The sequence below is a fragment of the Dipodomys merriami genome, unplaced genomic scaffold, assembly GCF_024711535.1.
Source record: "Dipodomys merriami isolate MVZ:Mamm:240054 unplaced genomic scaffold, mDipMer1.0.p SCAF_5, whole genome shotgun sequence".
NCBI classification, from domain to species: Eukaryota; Metazoa; Chordata; class Mammalia; order Rodentia; family Heteromyidae; genus Dipodomys; species Dipodomys merriami.
Genome location: NW_027206068.1, coordinates 30,126,813 through 30,150,688, shown reverse-complemented (window position 1 = coordinate 30,150,688; position 23,876 = coordinate 30,126,813). Strand labels below are relative to the sequence as shown.

The following is a 23,876-nucleotide window of genomic DNA, read 5'->3' as shown; positions in this document are numbered from 1 at the left end:
TTAGGCAGTGGTCATTGCTTCCGTTTCTCTTCACTTTTCAGATAATGGACCGATGGGAGAATCAAGGCAGTCCTCAAACAAGCTTATCTGCTCCGGCCATACCGCAGAACCTGCCCTTCCCACCTGCCCTTCACAGGAGTTCCTTTCCTGACTCAACAGAGGCCTTTGACCCACGGAAGCCTGACCCATATGAGCTCTACGAGAAATCTAGAGCCATTTATGAAAGTAGGCGTAAGTGAAAACAAGGGCATAAAACAAAGGCATATCAACAATAGCTGAACCCCTGACATTGATTTGGCAAGGTTTTACAGTCTGGGGTCCAAAGGAATCTCAGAAATCAAATCAGCTGATTTAAGATCATATGCAAAGCCTGGATTCCCCCTCCCTTTTTGTAATTTTATCTTAATTACCAAGTATTTATTTATGGGGCACAACATGAGGTTTCCATACATGCGTACTTTAAGGAATGATCAAATGGAGCTAATTAGCATACAAAGAAAGAGTGTTTAATCCTTCATGAGAATGTCTAAAATTTTCTCTTAACTATTTTTGAAATGGACATTGATATTAACTATAATCATTTTATTGTGCAACAGAATTTAGTGTATTCTTGTCTAACTGTAACTTTATAGCCATTGACTTTAAAAAGCCTGTTGATTCTTAAAATAAGTTTATTGTTATCTTTTGATTTAAATTTTGTTTTCTACTTTTTTTCCCCTCTAAACACTTTCCTCTTCCCATTCCTTGGGGAGAGGAGGGAATTACTAATTTTAACTTACCAAATAAGACAAAGGATTATATGGCTGTTATCTATGAAATTAGGGCCTTGGGTAAAATATCAACCAAGTCTTTTCAACTTGTAGTCATGAAATTAATTGGTTCCAAAGCAGGGGAGAGCCAAGGTCAAATATTTCTGCTTATCCTTTAGTGCAATTGGGGGCATTGAACATTGTCTTAAAATATTGTTCCATTTGAAGGTCTTCCAGAGTTGTATCACTGCACTTTATAGCTATTAGAAAACAAAGATTTTTGATATTGTATGTTGATATTGTATGTACATTAGCAGAGCCTCTTCCTTCTGTCTCTCTGATCATTTTTTCACTGTGAGAGGTCACAAGTCTCAATGCCATAACCTGAGTAATGATCAAGAAACCTAGCCTGGTGAAAAGGGTTTTTTCTCTAGTGCTCCCACTTATAATCTGCTGATTTCGTTTGCTTCTGTGTTCTCCCAATGTCTTAGCTCCAACTTTATCATCTGAAGCATAAATAGGAAGTTTTAAATTGTGTGTGATCTCAAAGGATCTCAAATCTGTTTACTCTTTTGATGAGTTGAGGGGCTGAAAATTATGCACCCAGCTGGTAAAGGGAAAAGCAGACATAATACCTTTTCCCCGTCCTCTACAACACTTTGTAGAAGTCATTTTGGTTGATAAAATAGGTAGGACAGCAGGCCACTGAGAAATCATTTTCATCAAAATAAACCTACACATGCCCACACTTTGAAATAATCAGCTTCATCTGAGCTACTGTGTTCCATCCGGCCACGATATCCTTAGAGGGCTGGATCATAGAGTGAGAGCAAAGTCGGCATTTTTACCCGTATAGCATAAGGTAAAAATTCAGGGTACTAGTGCTCATTAAACTAAATGAAAAAGAAAAAGAAAGGAAAAGGTATCAGCACATTTTCTGTTTCGATAAGCAAGTATTTATTGAAAACGCACTTTCTCCCTGCACTGTGGGGAAGTGCCACAGATGAGCAATATGTTCTGCTCTCACAAATGTAATGGGGAAAGAAGCATGAGTGTGAACAAGTAGAGGGCAAGTAATAGCAGAAGTCTTAACTTGGAAGGAAGATCCACTTTATAAGATTAACATGCCATCCTCATATCATGGTCTTGCTTGATGTTCTTGTTAGATTTAGCATTGAGTGGTGCTTACTTCTGGTTTTGTGTTTTTGTTTTCATTTTTGTGTTGTCCTTTTGCTAGTCCTTTACTTCTTTCTTTTGGCAGTTTCTTGTCCAATGCAAAGCTTTATTAGGCTGGCCAAAGACCAGGTTGGTGTTTATTCTGTTTTCTCTCTGTAGTTGTCTGAGACCATTATGCCCTCAGTTTCTGAACAGTCATTGTACATGACCCTCATGCAACCCTGGAAGAATTCTAATTTCTTTATCCCAACCCTGCTGTGCCATTTCTGTTCATTGCTTTCCTCTGTGCACCTTAGACAAACCAAAGAAACGAGTGACCTTAACGTCCCATGTCCTCCTCCTCCCATCCACCCCCTGGGAGTTCTCCATTCACCCCACCTTTATGCTGCAGCAGCAAGAGCAGCAAACTTCTAGATTCCCACCTTCAGTGCAGTGCCCTTGCCCGGGCCACCGTGGCCACTGCTCTCATCACACTCCACGTTCTGCTTTCCATCAGCTCTCTCTAATGTTTCCAAGGTCACAGTAATATTTTCAGGTCACAACTTTCAAGAAGCCAAAAAGCAGGAAAACTCATTTCCTTCCCCATTCTTCCCTTCTGTCATGTTATTTCCTAGCACTAAATGGAGTGTGAATGAAACACAGAAACTGCATCGAGCTAAGAAAAGTTCTACTCCTGAAGACCCAGGAAGTCAAAAGAGCACGCTGCTGTTCTCTGTGGTCCCTGAACAACTCTTCACTTTCCTCTGCTTGTGGGCAGTGAGCATCTTGAAATAAGCAAGCAGCTCTCTGTCCTCTGAACATTTCCTATTTACAAGTCTGAAACAGTTCCACTCTATCCCTTCACTTTTTACAATACTGAAAAAGAAATCAGTGTTTGCAAAACTCAGTCTAATTCTTACCTTCAGACTTTTTCACTCAACAGCTACAAAGGATATATGCTCAAACAAAGGCCCATATTTCAAATTTTGGTTGTTGACTCTTTGTATTCTTGAATCACGTGTATAATATTTAGGTTTGGTTCTATTGTTTTCATGTCTCCAAACTTCTTCAGGATAGAAAGAATTAGATATTGGGCCAAGGGAAGGACAGGAAAGAATCTCAATCAAAGCTGGCAGCATCACATTTTCCCTGGCTGGTTCCTGCTCTTACAACCATATCTAAAGCTAAAAAGATGTTTGCATTCACATTCAAAACTAGGTTGCAGTTACCAAATAAAAAGATGCCCCTCCACCCACAGTTCTGGGCTGTACATAGCTACAGAAAGTTGGTTCTATCAAGACTGTCAAGAAATATTGGAATTCAAGTCACCATCTCCCACACACACCCCAGCAAATGATGGAAATTTATCAAATGATGTAAATGCTGTTGTGCCTCATTTGACTCATAATTACATTATGCTGACATTTTAATGAGCAAGCACAGGACATCTTAATAAAGACGTATTCCTGGAAAAGGAAATGTGATTTTAAACAAGTTTTCACAGCCATAGCTCTTGGAGCTACATGAAACAGAACATGACAGGTGCATGCTTATAAAAGAAAAACCAGAAACACCAACTATCTTCATGAGATCTTTGCCAAAAAAGGCAAAAATGAAAGAAAGACAGAGGAAGGAAGAATCTCCTACCTAGCAGGTAGACAATGCCTTTGATTTCAGAGCATTAGGCACCTTGCCCAGAGGGGCCACCTCCAGGCTCCAAATCAATCAACAAGAATGTGAAATGCTCATTATATGTCTAGAACTTGAGAAAATTCCTGAAAAATCATCTCCATGCATTAAAAGCTTACAGTGAAATTGGGGACACAAATGCATAGAAACAATTCCTGAACAATGTTGCTTTACAAAGCCCAGCAAATAGCAGTATTTGGATGTGTCAATAGTACAGTGAAAGAATTTGAATATTCAATTTCTCTGTGTAAAATAATGAATGAGGAAACTATATTTTAGATATTTTTGTGTAATCAAAGGTGTTACAGGAAAACTGTATAAAAAGAAACTTTTCCCTACTAATTTTATTGTTTTTAACCTTAAGTTTTATACATTAATGTAAAACTATGCCCAGAAAAAAATCTGAAGGTCTTGGCCAAGGGAGCATCTAGATTTTGTATTAATTAATCTTGAGCCTGTGACATTACAGGCTGAAGATTTCTTATCTGAAGTGCTTAGGATAAAGGTGTTATGGATTTTGGATTTTTAATATATTTGAATACTTGCATGTATATAATGAAACATCTTAATGATGAAACCCAAAGCTAAACACGAATGTTTCATGTGCATCTTATGCACATAGCCTGAAGATTATTTTATACAATATTTGTTACATGCCTACTCTAAATATAATCTTCCACATGAAGTCAGGTACAGAATTTTCCACTTACGAAGCCCTGTCAGCATTTAAAAAGCTTTGAATTTTGAAGTATTGAGAATTGATTTGAGTATTAATAAATACTCAACCTATTACCATCACTTCTCAGAAAAGAACAACTATCTCCCCGCTTTCCTCCCTGCCAAACAATTAGAAAAGCATCATGTTTCTCTTTGTGTGGAACTCTGTTTATGACTGACTTCTTGCTTTTCTGTTTCTTGAAAGTTTAAAAATTGAAAGCAAAGGAAAATACACACCTTTACACAGTGACATGGCCATTCTATTTTAGATATCTATCTTTTTATCCCTGGGCTTTTCCTATGAATCCCATAATTAAACAGTGTTTCTAAAGGCCTTTACTGTTTTCTCCCCTTTCAACTCCTACCTGTAACTGTGCTCTTGCTTCAAGCATGTATGTCTGTCTGATCTGATAAGGAAATATTTGTAATGGGACAGTCCTGATTTGGGTTGTCCTCATATAATTATTAATAGCTCCCCTGTTACCTTCCAGACCATCCTCATTTGAATGATAAGTTATATGGTTTCCCATTATTATAAAATACATTCAGGAAATAACCATTTTTACAATCCAAGAATAGCATATATCTCAATGTACAGAACTTAAAGGAAAAATTAGTATTTACTCAGAAAAGTAATTTTAAAGTAATTGATTTGACTAATCAAATTTTTGCCTCTTCACCTTTTGTCTCTAATTAGAGGCTTATGTTTTATTGTTTTATTGTTTTAGTAGCCATGTTCCCAATGAACCACCTTTTACCTAAAATTGTATATATACTAAGTAGAAAAAAAGAGGTTGTAAAGTTCCCCACAGTTAAGTATGATGTGAGTTCTCATTCCTACCACAGAGTAAATCAGATTCAACATAGCAATAATCACAGAATGGAAAGGAAGTTAATCTTACCTGCTACTTGCCCCTAGGAAAGATTCTCTCTAGGTAACTGCAAATATATGCCTATCACATCTCCTGTTTTTATGACCAGACAAGGCAATATAAAGTACTTTCCAAAGAAATTGAGTATAGCTCTCTTTGCAATCTTGCAAAATAAAGTTTTTCTCACTCTGATGAAAGCTTAATGCCTTAGGAAGGCGAGTCCTGTTAATTCCTTTCTCATTAAGCCAGATATATTCCAAAGATTTCTCCTATTGTCCTCAGCTCATAGGGGCAATTCTTGGACATGAAAGGGTTGGAGGCAAATCAGAACAGACAAAGAAGAAAAATCCTTGCTCCCTGAAACTCTTCCTTTGTGGTTTACTCCCTTAGTTTGAACCCAACATGAATTATAACTGGAGTTGCCCAAAATTTTTTCTTCTTACATTGAACCTTGGTAATTATAAATAAACAATTTATGAGGTATAGCATCTCCACACTCTTTTGTAGCAAGACATCAATCAAATATAAGACCATAAAAGTGTCAAGAATCTGTATGGTATAATGTGCCTTGTGGTGTAACCTCTAGAATTTCTTCTGTATTTTCTAAAGAAAAAAAACTCACACAATCAATTTTTCTTTCGAGAAATTAGAATACATTAATCATAATAAGCAATGAGTATCACAACAAAGGACGCAATAAAAAATAACCACAGGCCAGTAAGCACAATAGAGAAGCTAGCTGTTTTTCAGTACCACCCCTGAAATGAAATTACAATTTCTTGTAGGTCAATAACTGACAGTTGTGTTTTTCACATCTGTAGCTTTGATCTTTTTCTTTTGTTGTTCATTATTCATCTATTGAATTCTTTCATTGTTCAGTATTTTAAAGAACATATAATTCCAGACTGATCACAAATAGGTAGTATATTTGTAAGCTACTGCTTTTTTGCATGCTCTTTCCTTGCTAGTAGTGAGCCAGGCTATAGTTTACTGTGGCTCCTGTCTTAACAACAGAGCCATTTGGAAAGATGGAGCAGAGCAATAATACTGTCTATTGCAAGACACCCTTGAGGCGCTGGGAAGTAAAGGGCCATGCCGGGTTTGGGGGTGGGGGGAGTCATAATACTAAGAAGCAGCCCTCCCTGGTGCTCAAAGCAAAAAGCTCTGAAGCCTGGGAAAGTCCTTCTACTCAACCTTCCCAGCTTCAGCCCCCTTTCCTTGTAATTAAATGTCTGATACAGTCATGCTGAAAATGTCAAAAGGTTTAAGAAAGGTTTCAATAAATTCATGGATGTCACAGCTGCAGGCAGCTATCTAAGAGATCATAAAAGGACACTTTGCCTTACCAAAGATCTTGGCATCTGGACACAGGGCTTAGATTGAGCCCAGGCCTGATTGGAATGGATGGTGCTGGTGTCCAATGGCCTTAATTAAAGTATCTCTCACACCTGTTCTCTGGAGCACACTCTTATTATAGTGAAATAGTAAAATAAGGTAATATGTAAATGTTAAGACACTTTTATAGTGACTCGTGTTAGAATCATAGAAGGATAGAAAAATTTAACAACATTATCATTTTAATGTCCTCAACTGCACAATGAAGGTTAATCTCCTGTACATTTTTCCCATGGGACAATATTATTGCTATTCCTGCTATGATTTATGTTTATGATTTGATCTATGAAAAAGAAACCTCCTTTTAGTCTGTTTCTAATATATCATATTCTCCACGTTTCATTTATAATATACTGAAAAAGGAGAGCAAGAAGCCCAGTTAAACTATGTCTGCCATTTTTAAAACATAGATGTTAATTAAGTTGGAAATTTAATTATAAAGAATGGTATCTTTGGGTAGCTTTCAAAAAACTATAAAATTAAAATTTTTTCTGCTTCCTTTTAAAAAAGGAATTTATCATGATAGGAGCTAAGTAATATAGACAGTAAGGTAAAAAAATGCTACACCATATACTTTTCCTGTGTATTTTAGAAATTGATCTAATCCTATTTCTTATAAACTCATTTTATTCAGTAATTAACAAGTTAGTGCTTCTGGAATTAGACAAGTGATAGAAAGGGGCAGGATGCAAAGTTGACTCTAAAGCCACTCCTCCCTTGAAAGTTATTTAGTATGTCACAGCATTTTGTTGGTTAGTACAAGTTGACAGTATAACCCAAAGTGACTTCATGAATAAATATGAGACTATCAGCACTTTGGAAAATGGAGTTTAATTGCTGGATGGCAAGTAGGTCCGAGGGAGAATATGATAATATAAACTGTCAGGTTTTATAGCTAATAGAAGTGTTAAGTATGTACCAATCCAACATACCTGACAAAGGTTTACCTTTTTGATGAAAGAGTATGTCTCATTAAAAATGCCAATCACAGTAAACTGGTAGTTTCTTTAAAAAAAAATAATAATTCCTGTAGACAATTCACTTGCCTTTACTATGAAAACATGGTTTCTTTGGCCAGAATGATGACTATACCTTTACTCAGTGCGACTTGCTCTTTATTTAAAACCAACAAAGCTTGTATAATAAAGCAATCAGAACTTAGTCTTATTTTAATTTCTACATTTAGTAATAAAATGTTCATCTTATAGCATTTCACAGAACACAACTATAAAATTGGGTTCCTTGGTTATTTATTTTTGTTCTTTGAGAGGGCATCACTATGAAGCCCAGGCTATCCTGAAACTCAATCTTCCTGCCCTGGTCTCCTCCGAGACAGGATTGATTTCATGTGTGTATCATACCTCAGACTCATCTATGTCATGTTAATATACTCAAAATGCAAAAGTTTATTGTACTTCTCATTCTCTGTGTTTGAATGTCCTGTTAACATTCTTCCTCTAAAACGTCTCTTATTAAGAGATAATCACTTATATATTGTTGGTGATTATACATCATAAATATGTTTATTTATATGCCAATAATAACAATAATGGTCTAAAAAGTCTTCCAACTCCAAACTAGTTTTTTAAAATTTTTTATTGTGAAAATACCGTACGGAGGGGTTACAATTACATGAGCAAAGTAATGAGCACATTTCTTATCAAGTATTGTTGCCTCCTCCTTTGTTTTTTCCCTGCCCTCCCATCTCCACGACTACAATCCCCCCCCCACCCCCTCCAAAGTTGTAAAGTTTGTTTTCGACATAGCATCTTCTGCATCCCATTGTTGCAATGGGTCCACCTGTATCCCAAATTATACCAACATCAAATACAGTGAAAACAGGGGTTATATCATGGGAGAGGGACATACAAAGCAACAAAAAAAAGTCACCTTATAAATATGTTAGAAACAATAGCAAGAAAAAAAAACCACTTATGTCCTTATCTTGGGGTTCATTTTGCCTAACATCATCTTATCTAAACTTTTCTGCTTGTCTCAGACATATACTAGTTATTGCAAATAAGAGAAACCATGGGACCTATGTTTCTTTGGGCCTGGCTTACTTCACTTAATATAATTTTTTCCAAGTCTCCATTTCCTCACAAACGGGGCAATGTCATTCTTTCTGATGGAGGCATAGAATTCCATTGTGTATATACCACATTTTCTTGATCCATTCATCTACTGAGAGCATCTGGGTTGGTTCCATATCTTAGATATGGTAAATAATGCTGCAATAAACATAGTTGTGCTGGTAGCTTTAGTATGATCTTGTTTGTGGACAGAAGGGAACCCTACTGCATTGTTGGTGGGAGTGTAAACTTGTTCAACCACTTTGGAAAGTAGTATGGAGGTTCCTCAGGTGACTCCACATAGAGCCCCCCATGACCCAGCAATACCAATTTTGGGCATTTACCCGAATGATCACGACCAAACTAGTTTATATATTAATGTTTAAAAGTGTCGGAGGAATGGTTCTTACAGGAAGATTTTATAGTTCTTTTATCTATAGTGTGAATTTATGCTTTAGAAAAATTTGCTAACTTTTACTGAATTTTCAACAATATGATCAATTCTATCAAGTTCATCATAGCAGCAAAATTGTCCTGCCACTCTCTCAGACAGAAACATCACAGCTTAATGTAGATGCTTAACTTTAGAGTATTTCTTTACAAGGGATTTTCATATATTTGTCTTCTCTCCATCCCATATTAAACCCAATTATGTGGTTTAGGAACGTTTCTATTGACAGAAGGAGGAGGAAGACTATCTGAAGATGTTAGGAAAGAAATTATAGCATTGTAACAAAAGAATGTGAAGATGTGGTAGTCATCCACAGTAATCCTAAAACAATGTAAAGGAAGAAGGCTTATGCATAGTACATTGTAATTATAAGCAAATTGAAAACAAAACAGATTTTTCTAGATAAATATTTTTTTCAAAAATCAGTCTTGAAGAGCTTTCTGGGAGAGAGTATAGAACCACTTATGCAGGTCTATTAGCATCCTGGGCCTTCTCTTCCTCTGGCTATCAGTACAATGAAAGGCACTCTATCAACTCCTTTGTGATATTAAGAGAGTGTGTGTGATGATAGGAAATGTACTCATTGCCTTATTCATACCTGTAACCCCTCTGTATAGTACCTTTACAAAAAAAACCTCAAAGGATAACTTAGTAATGTCATCTTCTATGTGTTCAGTATTTCCAGACATGCAGAAAGTCTTCATATCTCAAATATAGCTCTGTGGAGGAGGGTGGAAGCATGTCAATTAGTCTCTTGCTGACTCCTGATAGGTTTTAGTTCATGAGAGCAACAGGTCTCCAACTACTTCCAGAACTAAATAACTAGGTGTTCCAAGGTCCAAGAACTCTAAATGTAGATTTTTACTATATTTTAAAGTTTCATACTCCTACATGTTTATTATATGTAGCATAGATTGCATCCTAATTCTCATGAAGGATGTCTATCACTAAAATGAACCAATTTAATTCAACTTCTTATTTATAACTTCAAATATCCAGATTATTGAGAATATCAAAGTATTTGGACTGGTACACATAAATCAATATAACCACTCACTAGCTTGTATTTTACAATACAATAAAATCACTTTTTCAGTATTTTATGACACAGTATTATAACATAGATTTTAAAAGTGCATGTTTAGTACATATAATTTTTTAAGTCCTGGGTTGACTTTTTTACTTTTAAATAAGTATAAGAGTATTATTATCATGAGAATCAAAACCTTAAAAAAAAATTGGAAATGATGAGTTTTTCCATCCAGATCTGAAAGAATTCAGGCTCAGAGCATGGAAGACAGATGAACTGACATGCATATTCACAAATAAAACTAAATCTACCCACTAGCATCCATGGACTTGGGAGAGGGAAAAAAATCATTCAATGTGAGCAGAAGGTTTGGGTGAGAGAGTTATGGTAGCAACAATAAGAAAATAAAGATGAATTTTTAATGCCATAAATGAATTTCAATTTTAATTCCCCATTTTCCCGTTCAGAACAAGTGCCACCCAGGACCAGTTTTCGAATGGATTCCTCTGGCAAGTATTCCTCAGTACCCATAGTGCTGTGAACAAATGTCTTCCACTTTGTTTCACCAACCATTTTTCTTAGCAATACTAGGTTTTCATTCTGTGATCACCGTGCTAATTTTATCCATCTTCATAACCATATATTCAATATAGAATTGGATATGGTGGTGGGTCTAAATGAAAATAGTCATATCCATGAATATTCACTATAAAATAAAATTTGATCTAGAAACAGCTGCCAAAGAAAAGCATCACACTGGCTAGATCTGCAGTGTCCAGTACAGTTGCCATTTATTTGCTCCTGAAACATGAAATTCACGTCGGATTTGGAAGACTTGGGCAAATAATTGACTCTATAATTTTTTGATTTATCCATTTTGAGAAGTCTTGCCAGTTTTGACTTAGGCTAAAATATATAACACTATTATAGAAATGAAGGAAGACAAAAAGAAGTTGGATTTTTTTCCTTCTAGAATTAATCATGGAAATTCTTTGATCAGCTGATTCGAGCACTGGATTAAAAGCCTGAACACTCAGGCAGAAACAGACAAGAGTATTTCTTAATAATAGCACTGTTTCGGGTCTGTGGGCTCACAGCACATCTCCAGCATTACCAAGATGACAGCTCATTATCCATCTCAGCATGTTCTAACATCCCCTGGAGAATATATGTGCTTGATATCATTTCATTCTGTAAGTTTCTGTGTCATGTTTTTGTGATATCTAAAAAAATATGGAAAGCACTTCTTGGTGTTTTGTCTTCCAATATCTGAAGTATTTGTTTATTTTGGCCTGAAATTTTAAACCACAGTTCTTCTTATATACTGAATTAAACACTGACTGTAAAATCCTTGCAAATTTAAAAAATATATTATGCCCAGAGAGAAAATGGGATCTAGTAATTACATCTGCAAAATGAAGTCAGGGTTTCATTTGAAATTCTAACAGCTTTCTGGCCCCAGCAAGCACATTTCTTTAAATGCTCAGCTTCTACATGTACTTTATTTAAAAATAAAAGGACCACCCAATAGCTTCATTACCTTGACTGATACATATATATAAGATAATCTGTTATATTAAAAATTATTGCTTAAAAGACAGATTATAATAAAATGAGATTCTATTATTCTATTTTGTAATCCAGATTTTTAAGGAAATGAACTTAACCAAATATTTTATTTAATGTCCACACAAAGAATCAAAAAAATTCTAGCAAGTCAAGCTGTTTCTTATTATTTTTCAGGTGTCTACAATGCTCTTTATCAGATTACTTGTCATGATTTTTTACTCAACTATCTTTATCATAATTATAGGTTATAATTAACTTTGTTTCTATAGAATCCTTAGGTACCAAAGCAAATTGGATTGTTCAAAGTCCTAAATAATGAATTCATGGAACTAAGCAATAACTTGGTAGTAAAATAATGCAGTAGCTTCTTGGATCTAGTAAACTTATGAGCAATCTAAACAAGAAAAATTTATTTAGCAACTCCTATAAGCTAAATAATGGAATTCTGTTGTAGACAAAGAATAATGTCATCCAGGGAGAATGTTAGTAAGAAACAATGGAATCTTTGGCCAAGAACTTTGAAAGATCTATTCTTTACAAAGATCAGAGACAAGGAATGGAAGATTCCAGAAATTCCCTCCAGTGGAAGCCTTTTCCTAAAAGAAAGACAACTCTGTGTGCATTAGTAGAAACACCAATTCCTGATTCCTTTTTGTGCAGTCGTTCTTAGATCTCATTATGAGGAAGGCCAAAAAAGAGTATTGCATTTTCCAGCAGGAAAAATTGAATAATTTCATTCTTTGTGCCAAACTGTGATAATAAGCCACGGCACTTATGTTTTAATTAAAACATGAAAGAGATTTCAAGTACCAAAATTTAATTGACATGTTTACAGCAGCAGCCCATGTGCCAAATTAATCCATAAAAAATGCTGTTCTTTGCATATTTGAAGATTGAATCCATTCATAAAATTAGTCAATTGTGTTCAGCCATCCTGTCTTTTCTCTAAACTGTGCACAAAACCATGATTTTTATAAGTACAACCAGGATACAAAAAGTATGTGCAGCCCCATAGATGCTTAAGGCAAAATAAGAATTAGCTTTTGGAATTTTGTTGCTCTGTAATAGAAGGGAGATTGGCCTAATGCCTGGATGTAACTACCATTTGCTAGGTTTTCTTAAATATTGGGTTTTGCAATATTGGTAGGAGTCTAGGCTAATGTAGGACTTGCAAATTCTACCCTAATAGCTTACCTTAGAGCTCAGGTCAAATTCTATCTGGAAAGAGTATCATGAGATAGATGATTTGTTTCATAATGACTGGACATCCTGGGACTCATCTTCTAAGAAAGAAGCAACATTGACCATGACTTTCCATTGACACCAGTGTTCAAGGAATCTTCTGTCTCTTCTTAGTCCATTTCCTCCCAACCACTGCCCCCTCTTACCTAAATCAAGAAATATCTGGCAATGCCCCTGATAGTCTTAAAAAAGGAACTGAGGAAAAGGAAGAAAATAAAAATAAGCACAGAATGAAAACAATAAAGCATAAACTATTTTTTTAAGTATGAGGGGCAGAAGGGAGAGTGATTGAGTGACTTTCCAAGGTCCTGGATCCTAAAGTTATCTATCAGACCCCTTCCTGTAACAAAATCGTAGTACATAGTTTATTTATAAATGAGATAGAGGAGTAGTGATCATTAACTTCCATGGAAAAGCATTGAAGAGTTGCCCTTAGATTTCTTCACAATAATAAGGGAAGAGATAAAGCATGTTACAGTCACTGAGCCTTGTCAGCAGGCCAGAAGAGCAGCTAAGGTGAAGTATTAGAAATACTCTTTGCAAAAAGCTAACAAAGCAAGAAGAAAAAGAATAATATCTCCCAGCATTGTGCATATAATTTTAGTTAGTTTTTAAAGCCAGACTCAAAGAGGAAGGGAAACAAAAGTAAACCAAAGAAAAATTATCTTTCAAAAAGCTCTTATTTTAAAAAAAAATTACTGCCTCAAGGCAGTCTATCAGTTAAACTTTTTTTCCAGTTAATTGTTTCTCAAAAGTTTCCATGGCCTACAGCCTTTGAATCTGTGTTCAAAATGAGCAAAGAAATAAAAGTTAAATCACATCTGCTAGCACAGTTCCTCACTGGGTCCCTCTGCTCTCTGCTAGTCTCTCTTTGCTTGTGTACGTGAAGTTGCCTCAGTCTAGAATGCAAAGGTAAAACTGACAGGTTTGTCTCATTCTACCATATATTTGAAAACAGGGTGAACCAAAGCATCAGTCAGGGAACTATACTTGTCAGGGGAAAAAAAGCACATCAATGTAGACACATAAATAAATTAGCCAAAATCTAAGTTTTCCTCTCTAAGGAAAATACTGATTTGTTCATTTTTTTTTAAAAGTGATTTTTTTCTATTTCTCCAGGAATCAATGGATTCTTTGACATAAGCCAAACCCCTTGTACCTTGACACAGCTCAAAACTCCAGTGCCAGGATCATCAGAATTTTGGCATTTGCTAAAGGGGAAAGTTTCACTCAACAAAGTTGGAATTCCTTTTAGAGTTCTTCATTCCATACTAATGGGGGCTGAAGTCGTCCAGAGGAACCATTCCCCATTTACTAGACACAGTGATATGAAAGTGAGAAGATAGGACAAGTATCATTGTGATGGTCAAATATATGGTGGCACAATTGTTCTAGACATCAAGAGGATGTCGCCTCTTATTTGTGTTTCCTGTATACATGATCTAGAGTCTCCAAGCTGAAAGTGACCTAAAGAGGAGATTACCATGAGCAATTATAACCAACTTGTGGAAGTTGGACTTGTGATGGGGCACTATCTTTCATCTCCCATCCCTCTTTGCCCTTCCTCCCCTGGGAACAGTACAAATATCTGCTGTGAGTTTACAAGGCTGCTCCATTACCTCCAGACGCCACGCTTAGCAAACTCTCCATGTGTCCCATATCCACTATGATAGATGCCAGAATCAACTAAGTTCAAAAGCCAGTTCTGTCTTTACTTTTCCATCTTCCTTTACTACCCAACATGAATTGGCTACTAATAGAAACCAAATTCTTCTATGTTCTCCCATCTTTAAAATGGGAATGGTTATACAGTTTATAAAGGATAACAAAAAAAAATGTTATAATCTAATTAATGGCTCTTTTTTTAAATTTTTTTATTGTTCATTGAATCAAAAAGACCTTGGATATATGTGCACATTTGGTCATAGAAGCAATTGTATATTTTGTACTATATGTATATATGTGTGTACACATATGTATATGTATATAACATATATATGTATCATACTTAAGGGCTTAATTCAGCTTTCTATAAAAGAGAATAATTGTCAAATAAAAAACACACCTGACCATCAGTCAATGAATCACTTTCTAATATAACTACAAGTATATATTCATATGCCTTCATCTTTTTGAGATCTTTTTATGTCTCCTGAGGATTCTCCTCTGAAATCATATCCTAAGTTCCAAAACTATCCTTTTAAGCAAATGGAATTTTCTTTAATACCTGCTTGTATCTATTCTAATACTGTCTTTAAACTACTGAGACCCAGAAATCACTAAGCATTTCTTAAACAAAGATTATTCAATACATATTCCTCCAGGTTGCTGATCATCCACTAACATTCTAACAGTGGGTATGATATTTTCCCTAGAAGGCCCAGGAAAGGAAGGAGTGGAGGAGCACAGGAAATAATCTCCTCAGAAAGTCAAAAAATTTCTTGATGTCACAAATAAAAGAAAAAAAGAAAACAAAGAAAAAAATTTCTTAATGTTTCAGTTTATTCTAGAGCTAAAGGAAATCCAATTCAGGAATGTTTCTTAGTTATAGGTACATTTCAGTTCATTTAGCTGATTGTAGAAAAGTATCTATGCTCTCCTTTATTTTTGAGTGCACTAATGAAGTTATTATCTATAGTAGATTCCACATTTCAAAAATGTTTGGGCTGTGATTCGTCTTAGCCCAGATGAATTTCTACCCAAAAGTTGTGAATTAACTGAGGGAGTTTGTGAGAACACAAACACTTCACTTAAATCCTAATTAAGAAAAGTTTAAAATATATATTTTCTAATTTTTACTGTCTCAACAGAGACATCTATTAGGCACAAGTTGATAATCTGTACACACAGGCTCACTAATACACACCCCTGTCTCTATACTGGATGTATCAAGCCATACACAGGTACTGCTTAATTATTAGGTAGTACTTTAGTAGGTAATTCCAAGTTTTGGCATCTGTTCTTTCTTACTTCTGGACTAATCAAAAGTAAATAGCTCAAAGTCACAGCCAAGATTCTTGAAGCATTCTGAAAGCTCTCAAGGAAATTAAAAAATTATAGACTCATCGATATATTCACTCAGAATATTCATGTGTTCTTCCTGCCTATGTGAATACCCTAGGAATGTCCTTGGTTGCCCACTGTTATTCCACTGACCAACTGACTTTGGAAGCACCACTTCTTTCTTTGCTACCACGTTATCATAGCCTACCTGTTCTTCATTGACTCTAACAGCATTCCCATTACTCACTTCCACAAAATTAATTTATCATCAGTGTGTTCAGTTACTCAGGGCTGCAAAAGAGGCAGGATTCATTACTCAATGGGATCTTCTTTATGCCAGGTCCAGATTATAAGGAATTGGATGTTCATCTTCGAAGGATGGAGTCTGGATTTGGCTTCCGCATCCTTGGGGGAGATGAGCCTGGACAGCCTGTAAGTTAAATTTACTTTATTTCCATACTTTGGCTCATTTGGAAATGTCTTAGGAGTGTCAAATGAAAAATGTTGAAGTCAGTTTGTTTCTTGCTATTCTCTTTTAAAAGGTCTCACCATATACAAGTGTCTCCAACATTTCATCATAAATCACATTAGGAGAGGAACATTACTTCTTTCTTACAATGGATTGGATTCTTTTTATTTCAAATATGGCATTGGAAAGTTGTTCTCTCTGAGAGGCAGCTCAGGGGTAGATATACAGCACATCAGAAGATACATATCAAGAGATGATTTGGGACTGCACCATTTCGTTTATTTGCAGCCAAAAAAAGAAAAGAAAGAAAAGAAAAAGACAAAACATGGGGAGGGATAAGTAGATGTAAAATCAGGTTCAGTGCTGAAAAAAAAATGTCTTACTAATTGAATTAAGGGACTACAATGAGAAGATACTCAGGAAGTCAACTTCAACTAGCTCTGGAGAAGCCTTTCTATGACTATATACATACGTGTATATATCCAGAATGAAAGCCTAAAGTAGCAATAGTTATTGATACACAAGGAATATACCAAAACTAGATTTAAGAGAATATATTAAAATGACAGCTATAAAACACTTACTGTTAAAGATCTATCATAACTAATACCTAATGCACAGTGAAACTGAAGTTTATGTAAGTTTTGAATAAATAAAGTCTTGGAGCTGTTTATTCTAGTATCTCTGCCTACCTCCTCATTCCAGTAAGAGACTTCTCTTCTATACCTCAATTTCCTCAACTACAAGACAATAGTCCTTTCTCTGGAGTGACTTTGAGAAGTAGATAAGGTGCTAAAGCTCTCAGTATTATATCTGGATCATATGACATACTGCATAAATGTTTGTTATCATCAACTTGGTCTATCATGTTAATAGACTGTTTCCCCAAAGTAAAAACAAATCTGATGAACAGACATCTCAAGGATAAAATAAAGGTCAGTCTACACTAAAAAAAAAAAAAGTCAGTCTAACAAATAAAAGGAACTCATAATAATTAAAACTGCTCCAAGATGAAATGGTAGAGAGTAAGCTCCCTCACACAGTAAGTATTCAAGCAGTGTCCATGAGAACCTGACAGGAACCCAATCCCAATCCCAGGAATAAAATCTGACCGCAATCACCCAGCATGCTACTATGTTCCTCCTCGTAACCCTGGTCCTCTCTCCTTGTCAGCTGATTCAGAGATTCTCTGTCACCCATTCAGCCCTCCAGCTACATTCCCTTCTGAACAGAGTCTGGAAACTGAAAACCTAGAGAACTGAAAATACTATACATTTCTTTAATACATGTAAACTTTTAATATTGCCTTATGTTCCAAACCTCCTGGCCTCCAATGAATATCTGGCATGGCTTTCCCTCACGATACTCTAACTAATGCACTTTTATATCTACATGTCTTTGTTGGATCCCCAGGATTTTTAAGTTCTTCTAAGCACAGACTTTATCCCTGTGTTGTATTTAATAGTTTATAACTTTTAAAATGTGCCATTGTTTAGAGTTATCTTAACTTGAGGTCCTCCAGTTCTTCGGATCCAACGTCTGCCTGAGTTCCTGAGAGTAACTAAAATTAGTTTGCTACACTGTGAACTCTCAGGAAAGAAGCTGCCATTGCACTCATACTACACACCCGCTGTGATGTGGAGGTCCTTGGCTCACTGTGCCTGGTTACCAACTTTTTGAGTCCAGTGAGACAGATTATCCATATATGCAAGCTACATGAAGATAGTTTGTTATTTGCAGGTAGGCAGCAAAGGACAACAGAAGCTTAAGATTCATTGAGAGCTGGTCCTCTAAGGCTCAGAATAATTTCTCAGAACAAATAGTATCACAACTTTCATGCATCATAACTGAGGAACCCCCCAAATTGGTCCATTGTGAGATTTACAGACCAGAGTAATAAGTATCACTGGCTATACAATTGAATCATTCTGTTTATACTGGTGACTGGTACAGAGCCCAGGTTGTTTCCCTTCTTATCCAGAATGGTACAGTCTCAGAATATTCTACAGGTGTTCCTGAGAATTACAAACAAGAAAAGGGAGAGTTGGGACAGTCCAGGGCCAGTGGAGAACTGTGTGGTAATCACAGCATTCTTTATAAGCCAGAGAAGTATTAAGATTATAATTTGTTACAGTGAAAACCAGCTTAAAGAAGACCTATCTAGGACAAATTCCAAAGAAATTTCAAATGTGAAGCTTTCCTTATCCTCAGGTTACCCTAGAGCAATGACCTATCCTATCTATATTGCCAACCAGAAAGGCTCATTCAAATGTGGGATCTAGGGTGTTTATTGGGGTTTATGACATGGACATGAGTAATTGAATCATTTCCCACATGAATCTTTAGTCCCCCTTTCTTGCCATAGATCAGATTAATAAACATTGCTCAAAGGCCCAACCCTCTAATTACTTGATTGATATTTCTGATAAAGGTAGCCCTTATTCTAAGCTAGTGTGTATGGCCCCATCCTGACCATCTTAGCATAAACCATAGCAGGTATAGTCTGAAGAGTTCACCACAGACAGCAAGGGATTTTACCTAGCAGGAACTAGGGACAATGATCAGACTTCTCTTTGAACAAAATCCAAATTAATAATAATGTCATAGAAGATACCAAATAATGAAACATAATTAAAAACAAGCTCAAAATCAAAAACTGCTGAGATATAATTTTATTGCATTTGTGCACTACTGAGCAAGAAATAAAAAAACTGCAGGAGATATAAAGGTAAACTCAAATCGAATCCAATGCACTTAGACTAGCATAATACCTCAGGTTTACTAAAGTAAGGAGTTTCTAAACAGACAGATGAGTTTCCTCTTCTACAATATTCTAAAATGCTTTTTTATCCCCTCATAACAATATGTGAGTCAAGAACTGTGATTTTAATAATGTTCATATTTTCCAACCTTAATACAGAACCTGATACAAATAAATACATGTAAAATGGAAGAGAATACTTGTTTCCAATATGAAACTGTCAACTGAGCCTCTCAAAACAAATAATGATCTGGAGTGTGCATTTTCTGAGGCCAATAGATTCTCTAGAATCAAAGAAGCCCAAGATGAGGTCTCAGCAATATGTTTGATGAACTTCCCAGTGTGTGTGTGTCTGTGTGTGTGTCAGTGTCTATGTGTTTATGTTTGTGTCTGTGTCTGGTTTGTGTGTGTGTGTGTGTGTGTCTGTATTTTTATCTGTTTGTGAGTCCTAGGGCTTGAACTCAGGGCCTAGCCATTATCCCAGAACTGCATTGACTCAAGGGTAGCTCTCCACTGCCTAAGCTACAGCTCCACTTCCAGCTTTTTTTTGTTTTTGCTTTTGTTTTTGTTTTGAGTAGTTCATTGAATGGAGATGAGTGTCTCACAGTCTTTCCTACCTGGGCTGGCTTCACACCATAATCCACAGATCTCAGCCTCCTAAATAGATTGGATTATAGACCTGAGCTACTTGTAGCTGGCTCCCCATATTTTTAAGTGTCTGAGCACTGGCATTTCACATCTTTAAAACATGGATTTCCATCTTCTTTTGAAAACTGGACTTCACACCATTGAGCTTGCCTTTCTCCATAATTACAAGTAGCTGGAGATAAGTAGTGATCCTTTTAGACTGAGCCTGACCCCAACTCCCCCAAGATCCCCTGCCTGGGTTATTTACACTACTATCTTTCAGACTCCTACCTCCAAAAGATTAGATGGAAAGCAATTGAGAAGATGAAAGAGTAGGCCAAATGAACATCCAACCATGACCAGATCATAATCTTTATAGGCCGTAGGCACTAAAAATAATATCATTTTAATTCTAAGATACCTGTAATTCCCTTTGTCCATGTATAGATACAAATGCAATAAAAAGTTGCCACAAAAGAAATAGAAGGCAAAAGCAACAAAGTTCTACTTTTTCTTCTAATGTATACTTTCACATAGATTTTGAAGTATGATATTCTTTTTTTTGGGGGGGGGTCCGGTCATGGGGCCTGAACTCTGGGCCTGGGCGCTGTCCCTCAGCTCTTCAGCTCAAGGCTAGCGCTCTACTACTTGAGCCTCAGGGCCACTTCCGGCTTTTTTTTCTTTTTGCTTATGTGGTGCTGAGGAATCAAACCCAGGGCCTCAAGCATGTAAGGCAAGTGCTCTACCACTGAGCCACCTTCCCAGCTCCCTGAAGTATGATATTCTTAACATTGATCCATGATTGCTAGATTCATGATTGCTAGTTTAGAAGATAAACCAACCCTCCACTTAGCTAATGTCACCTTCGGCTGTCCCCTTCCTCAGACCTGACTCTGTTTGGAAGATACAGCCTGATTGAGCCATAGGGAGGGTATAGTCATGGCTAGCTCAAGAAGGAAGTGGTCTCAAGAGAGAGAAGTCCTCATAGACATTGCCTGAGATGGAAGGAAAAGAATATCAAAATAAAACCCATATTGCTCAATGTGAAGTTCAGGTGTGTATATACTGCCTTGGAATGTCTTTCTGCCAGTTTTATACAGCACTTCCCATGTACCCAACCCTTTCAAGTATTGTCTTTGCATTCCTAAATCCTTTCTTCCCTTCAGTAGGTAGTCATCAGGTATTTATTATAAGTCTCCTCGGATTACATGGATTGCTGGTTATCTTTATTGTGTCTGTTTAGATTTATTCCTGTTTATTTCTTCATTTGAATGATTTAAGATACACTCGAGCTGCAAGTTACAGTTTTAATGCGAAAACCATAAAATACAAGCCTTAACTCTCCCTGACACAAGGAAAGTAAGAAAACAAGACTTGAAAAGCAGAACACTGCCTCTCAGAGTGGCCATGTCAGGAAGGTGTGTCTACTGTAAAGATCTCCCATTAGCCTTACCTTCCTGCTTTTCTGCATCCTAAGCCCAGACACAACGTACAAAACAAAGGCTCTACCCTCCTTTAATTGCTGGGTGTGCTACAAAAGTTTTGGAGTGTAAACTCACTTGGTTTCAAGACTCCAGGAGGTCTCATAGATTACAGCAAACAGGTTTCTGCCTCTGTATATATGAAATGGTATTGATGTCCCAGGGTGCACATTAAACATGACAACTTTGCTTTTGGCAAACAATGAACAGCAGGGCTCCAGCTCAAGCAAAGCATAGGGGCATTTTTCTTGCAAAAGGAAATACTTTTCACCATTAAATAACAATAGAAATAGAAAGAAATGAAAAATTGCCAGAAAGGAACAAAAATGAGATTTCCAGCTGTGCACTGAAGAGATGGAAAAGCATCAAGATAGAAAGATCTAGAAAACACGACTTTAAAGAAAAGCTTATATGGAGAATAACCACTCCAAAAAGAAAGACAATATGTCGGAACTTAGTGTAGCAGTCTGGTGTAAACTCATGGAGATATTTCATAAGGAGAGGGCCCAGGGTTGCCCTCAGGCAAATGGGGTTGTACTAACTCTGGGTATATAGTGCAGGAAACATGTCAAAGAAGGAGAGGGTCTAGAAAAATGGCTTGGGTTTTGTTTGTTTGGGTTTTCTTTTCAGCATCCTCCTCTGTGCTGGCTTACTGAAGTATCAACCACTTGAATGTGAATTGCTGTTATTTCACATCTAATACTTTGTTTTGTTCTGTGACTCAAAGCCTGAGATTAAATGGAGCTGTGGAATTTTTTTTTCTCTTTGGTTTCCTACAGGAGGCAGTGAAAAGGACAGGGCCATAGGTTAGTCATTTGTGGGGACACAGAACCTTTTTGCCACCAGATCTGCCTTTAGGGCCAGAGCCATTGGGATGGGATAAAAAGTAACTCTGAGAGTGCAAAGAGAAAACTGGAGAAGGGGCACTGAGGCTGATGCTATTGTCTAGAGAAAGCTATAGTCCAGAGAAAGCTAGAGAATGGAGCAAGAGTTGGATTGGCTAAGCTGACTCTTCACCGGTGTAGCCAAGGGTACACAAAGGTCAGCAAGACCAGAAGGAAAATGTGACCTTGGAGAAAGGGAACCCGAACAAGCACCTTCAGCAGATCTGGAAGATAGCTGGTCTGATAGGTCAAGGAACTTAGATCAGTACTTAGAGAAACTTGGATGTGATTAGTGGGACCAGATCCTGTGACCATCAGACCCAAGGGAAACCTTCTCAAAGTTCAGTGTGTAATTGATTCACGGACAATTAGCATCAACTAACTTCTAGGAACTTGTTAGAACACATGCAGAATCAGACTCTCAGATTAGACCCAGCACTGTTATAACAAACATCCCCATGCAAATTTAGTATATCCCAAAGTGGGAGAACTACTACCTTGAAAGGCTACCTATCCATTCTCAGCAGCTTTGAAAAGTATGGAAACTTACACAATGCGAAGCCAGCATGAATTACAGTGCTAAAGGGAATCTTAGATTATCCAGTCCCTGCAGTTAGGTGGCAAATGGAAAACAATAGAATATGTATACAAATCATATTTGATGTAAAGCAAAAAAAAGTCGGTTATTTTTTTCTGAAGAAAGACACACATAGAGCTATCTCTGTGTCACCAATGAAATATACAGCACCAAAGATAAAAACTGCCAAAGGCTAAGCATGAGAGCGGTAAGCACTGCCAGTGTGAGTGAATGGTCAGTTTCTGCCCAGCAAAGTGAGAGATTCCTGATGCATGGGGGAAAATACCATGAACCCAAGGGACAAGCAGCTCTACTGCCACAGCTCAAATCTAAAACTATCACAACCTGGAAAGAGAAGGCAATCACTTTCCTAACCTTGTTCCAATTGAGGGACTTTATCATCTCTGTAGGCACAGCATTCAACTGTAGTGACTTGCAGCACCTGACCTCGCAGGCACCTCACATGATAAATCTTGTGATCACAAACTTTTTAAAAGCGAAGTACAGAATGGATTATCTCATGTATATCATACTAAATAAGACTTTAGACTAAATTATATTGTCCTATCAACGTTTATTTAGATACACAGTTGAAGTATTCATTGAATATGCTGTGTAGCAATAAATATGTTAGATTTGAAAGGACCAAGTCAAGGAAGGCTTGAAGATTAAAAAGCTTCAACTTGCTGGGCACCAGTGGCTCACACCTATAAACCTAGCTACTCAGAAAGCTGAGATGTGAGGATCACAGTCCAAAGCCAGCTCTGGAGTGAAAATTCATGAGACTCTTATTTCCAATTAACCACTAACAACAAAAAATGCTGCGGGGCAGGGGGGGGGGGGGGAGGGAGGGGGAGGGGAGGGGAGGAATGGGAGTGGTGGGGTAGGAAAGAGATGGTAGGAGAAAAACGAAAGAGGGGGTAACAATGTTTGACAAGAAATGTACTTATTACCTTACTCATGTAACTGTAACCCCCTCTGTACAGCATCTTTACAATAAAATAAAATTTAAAAAATAAAAATTAAGAAAAAAGCTGAAGTGAAGCTGTGGCTTGAGTAATAGAGTGTTAAACTTGAACACAAAACCTCAGGGATAATGCCTAAGCCCTGAATTTGAGCCCCAGGACTGGCAT

At 36.8% G+C, this 23,876-nt stretch overlaps 1 protein-coding gene across 4 annotated transcripts in view; it reads left to right on the top strand.

Moving 5' to 3' along the window:
• The window catches only part of Magi2 (membrane associated guanylate kinase, WW and PDZ domain containing 2), a 1,319,799-nt gene that overhangs the window by 1,150,170 nt on the left and 145,753 nt on the right, over positions 1-23,876 (top strand). For 2 of the 4 annotated variants that reach the window (XM_069996344.1, XM_069996346.1), the window contains exons 12-14: positions 42-231; positions 10,598-10,639; positions 16,285-16,376. In XM_069996344.1, coding sequence (XP_069852445.1) covers positions 42-231; positions 10,598-10,639; positions 16,285-16,376 — 324 coding nt within the window. The remainder of the gene's footprint in view (positions 1-41; positions 232-10,597; positions 10,640-16,284; positions 16,377-23,876) is intronic. The other 2 variants (XM_069996345.1, XM_069996347.1) reach the window with 1 other exon arrangement.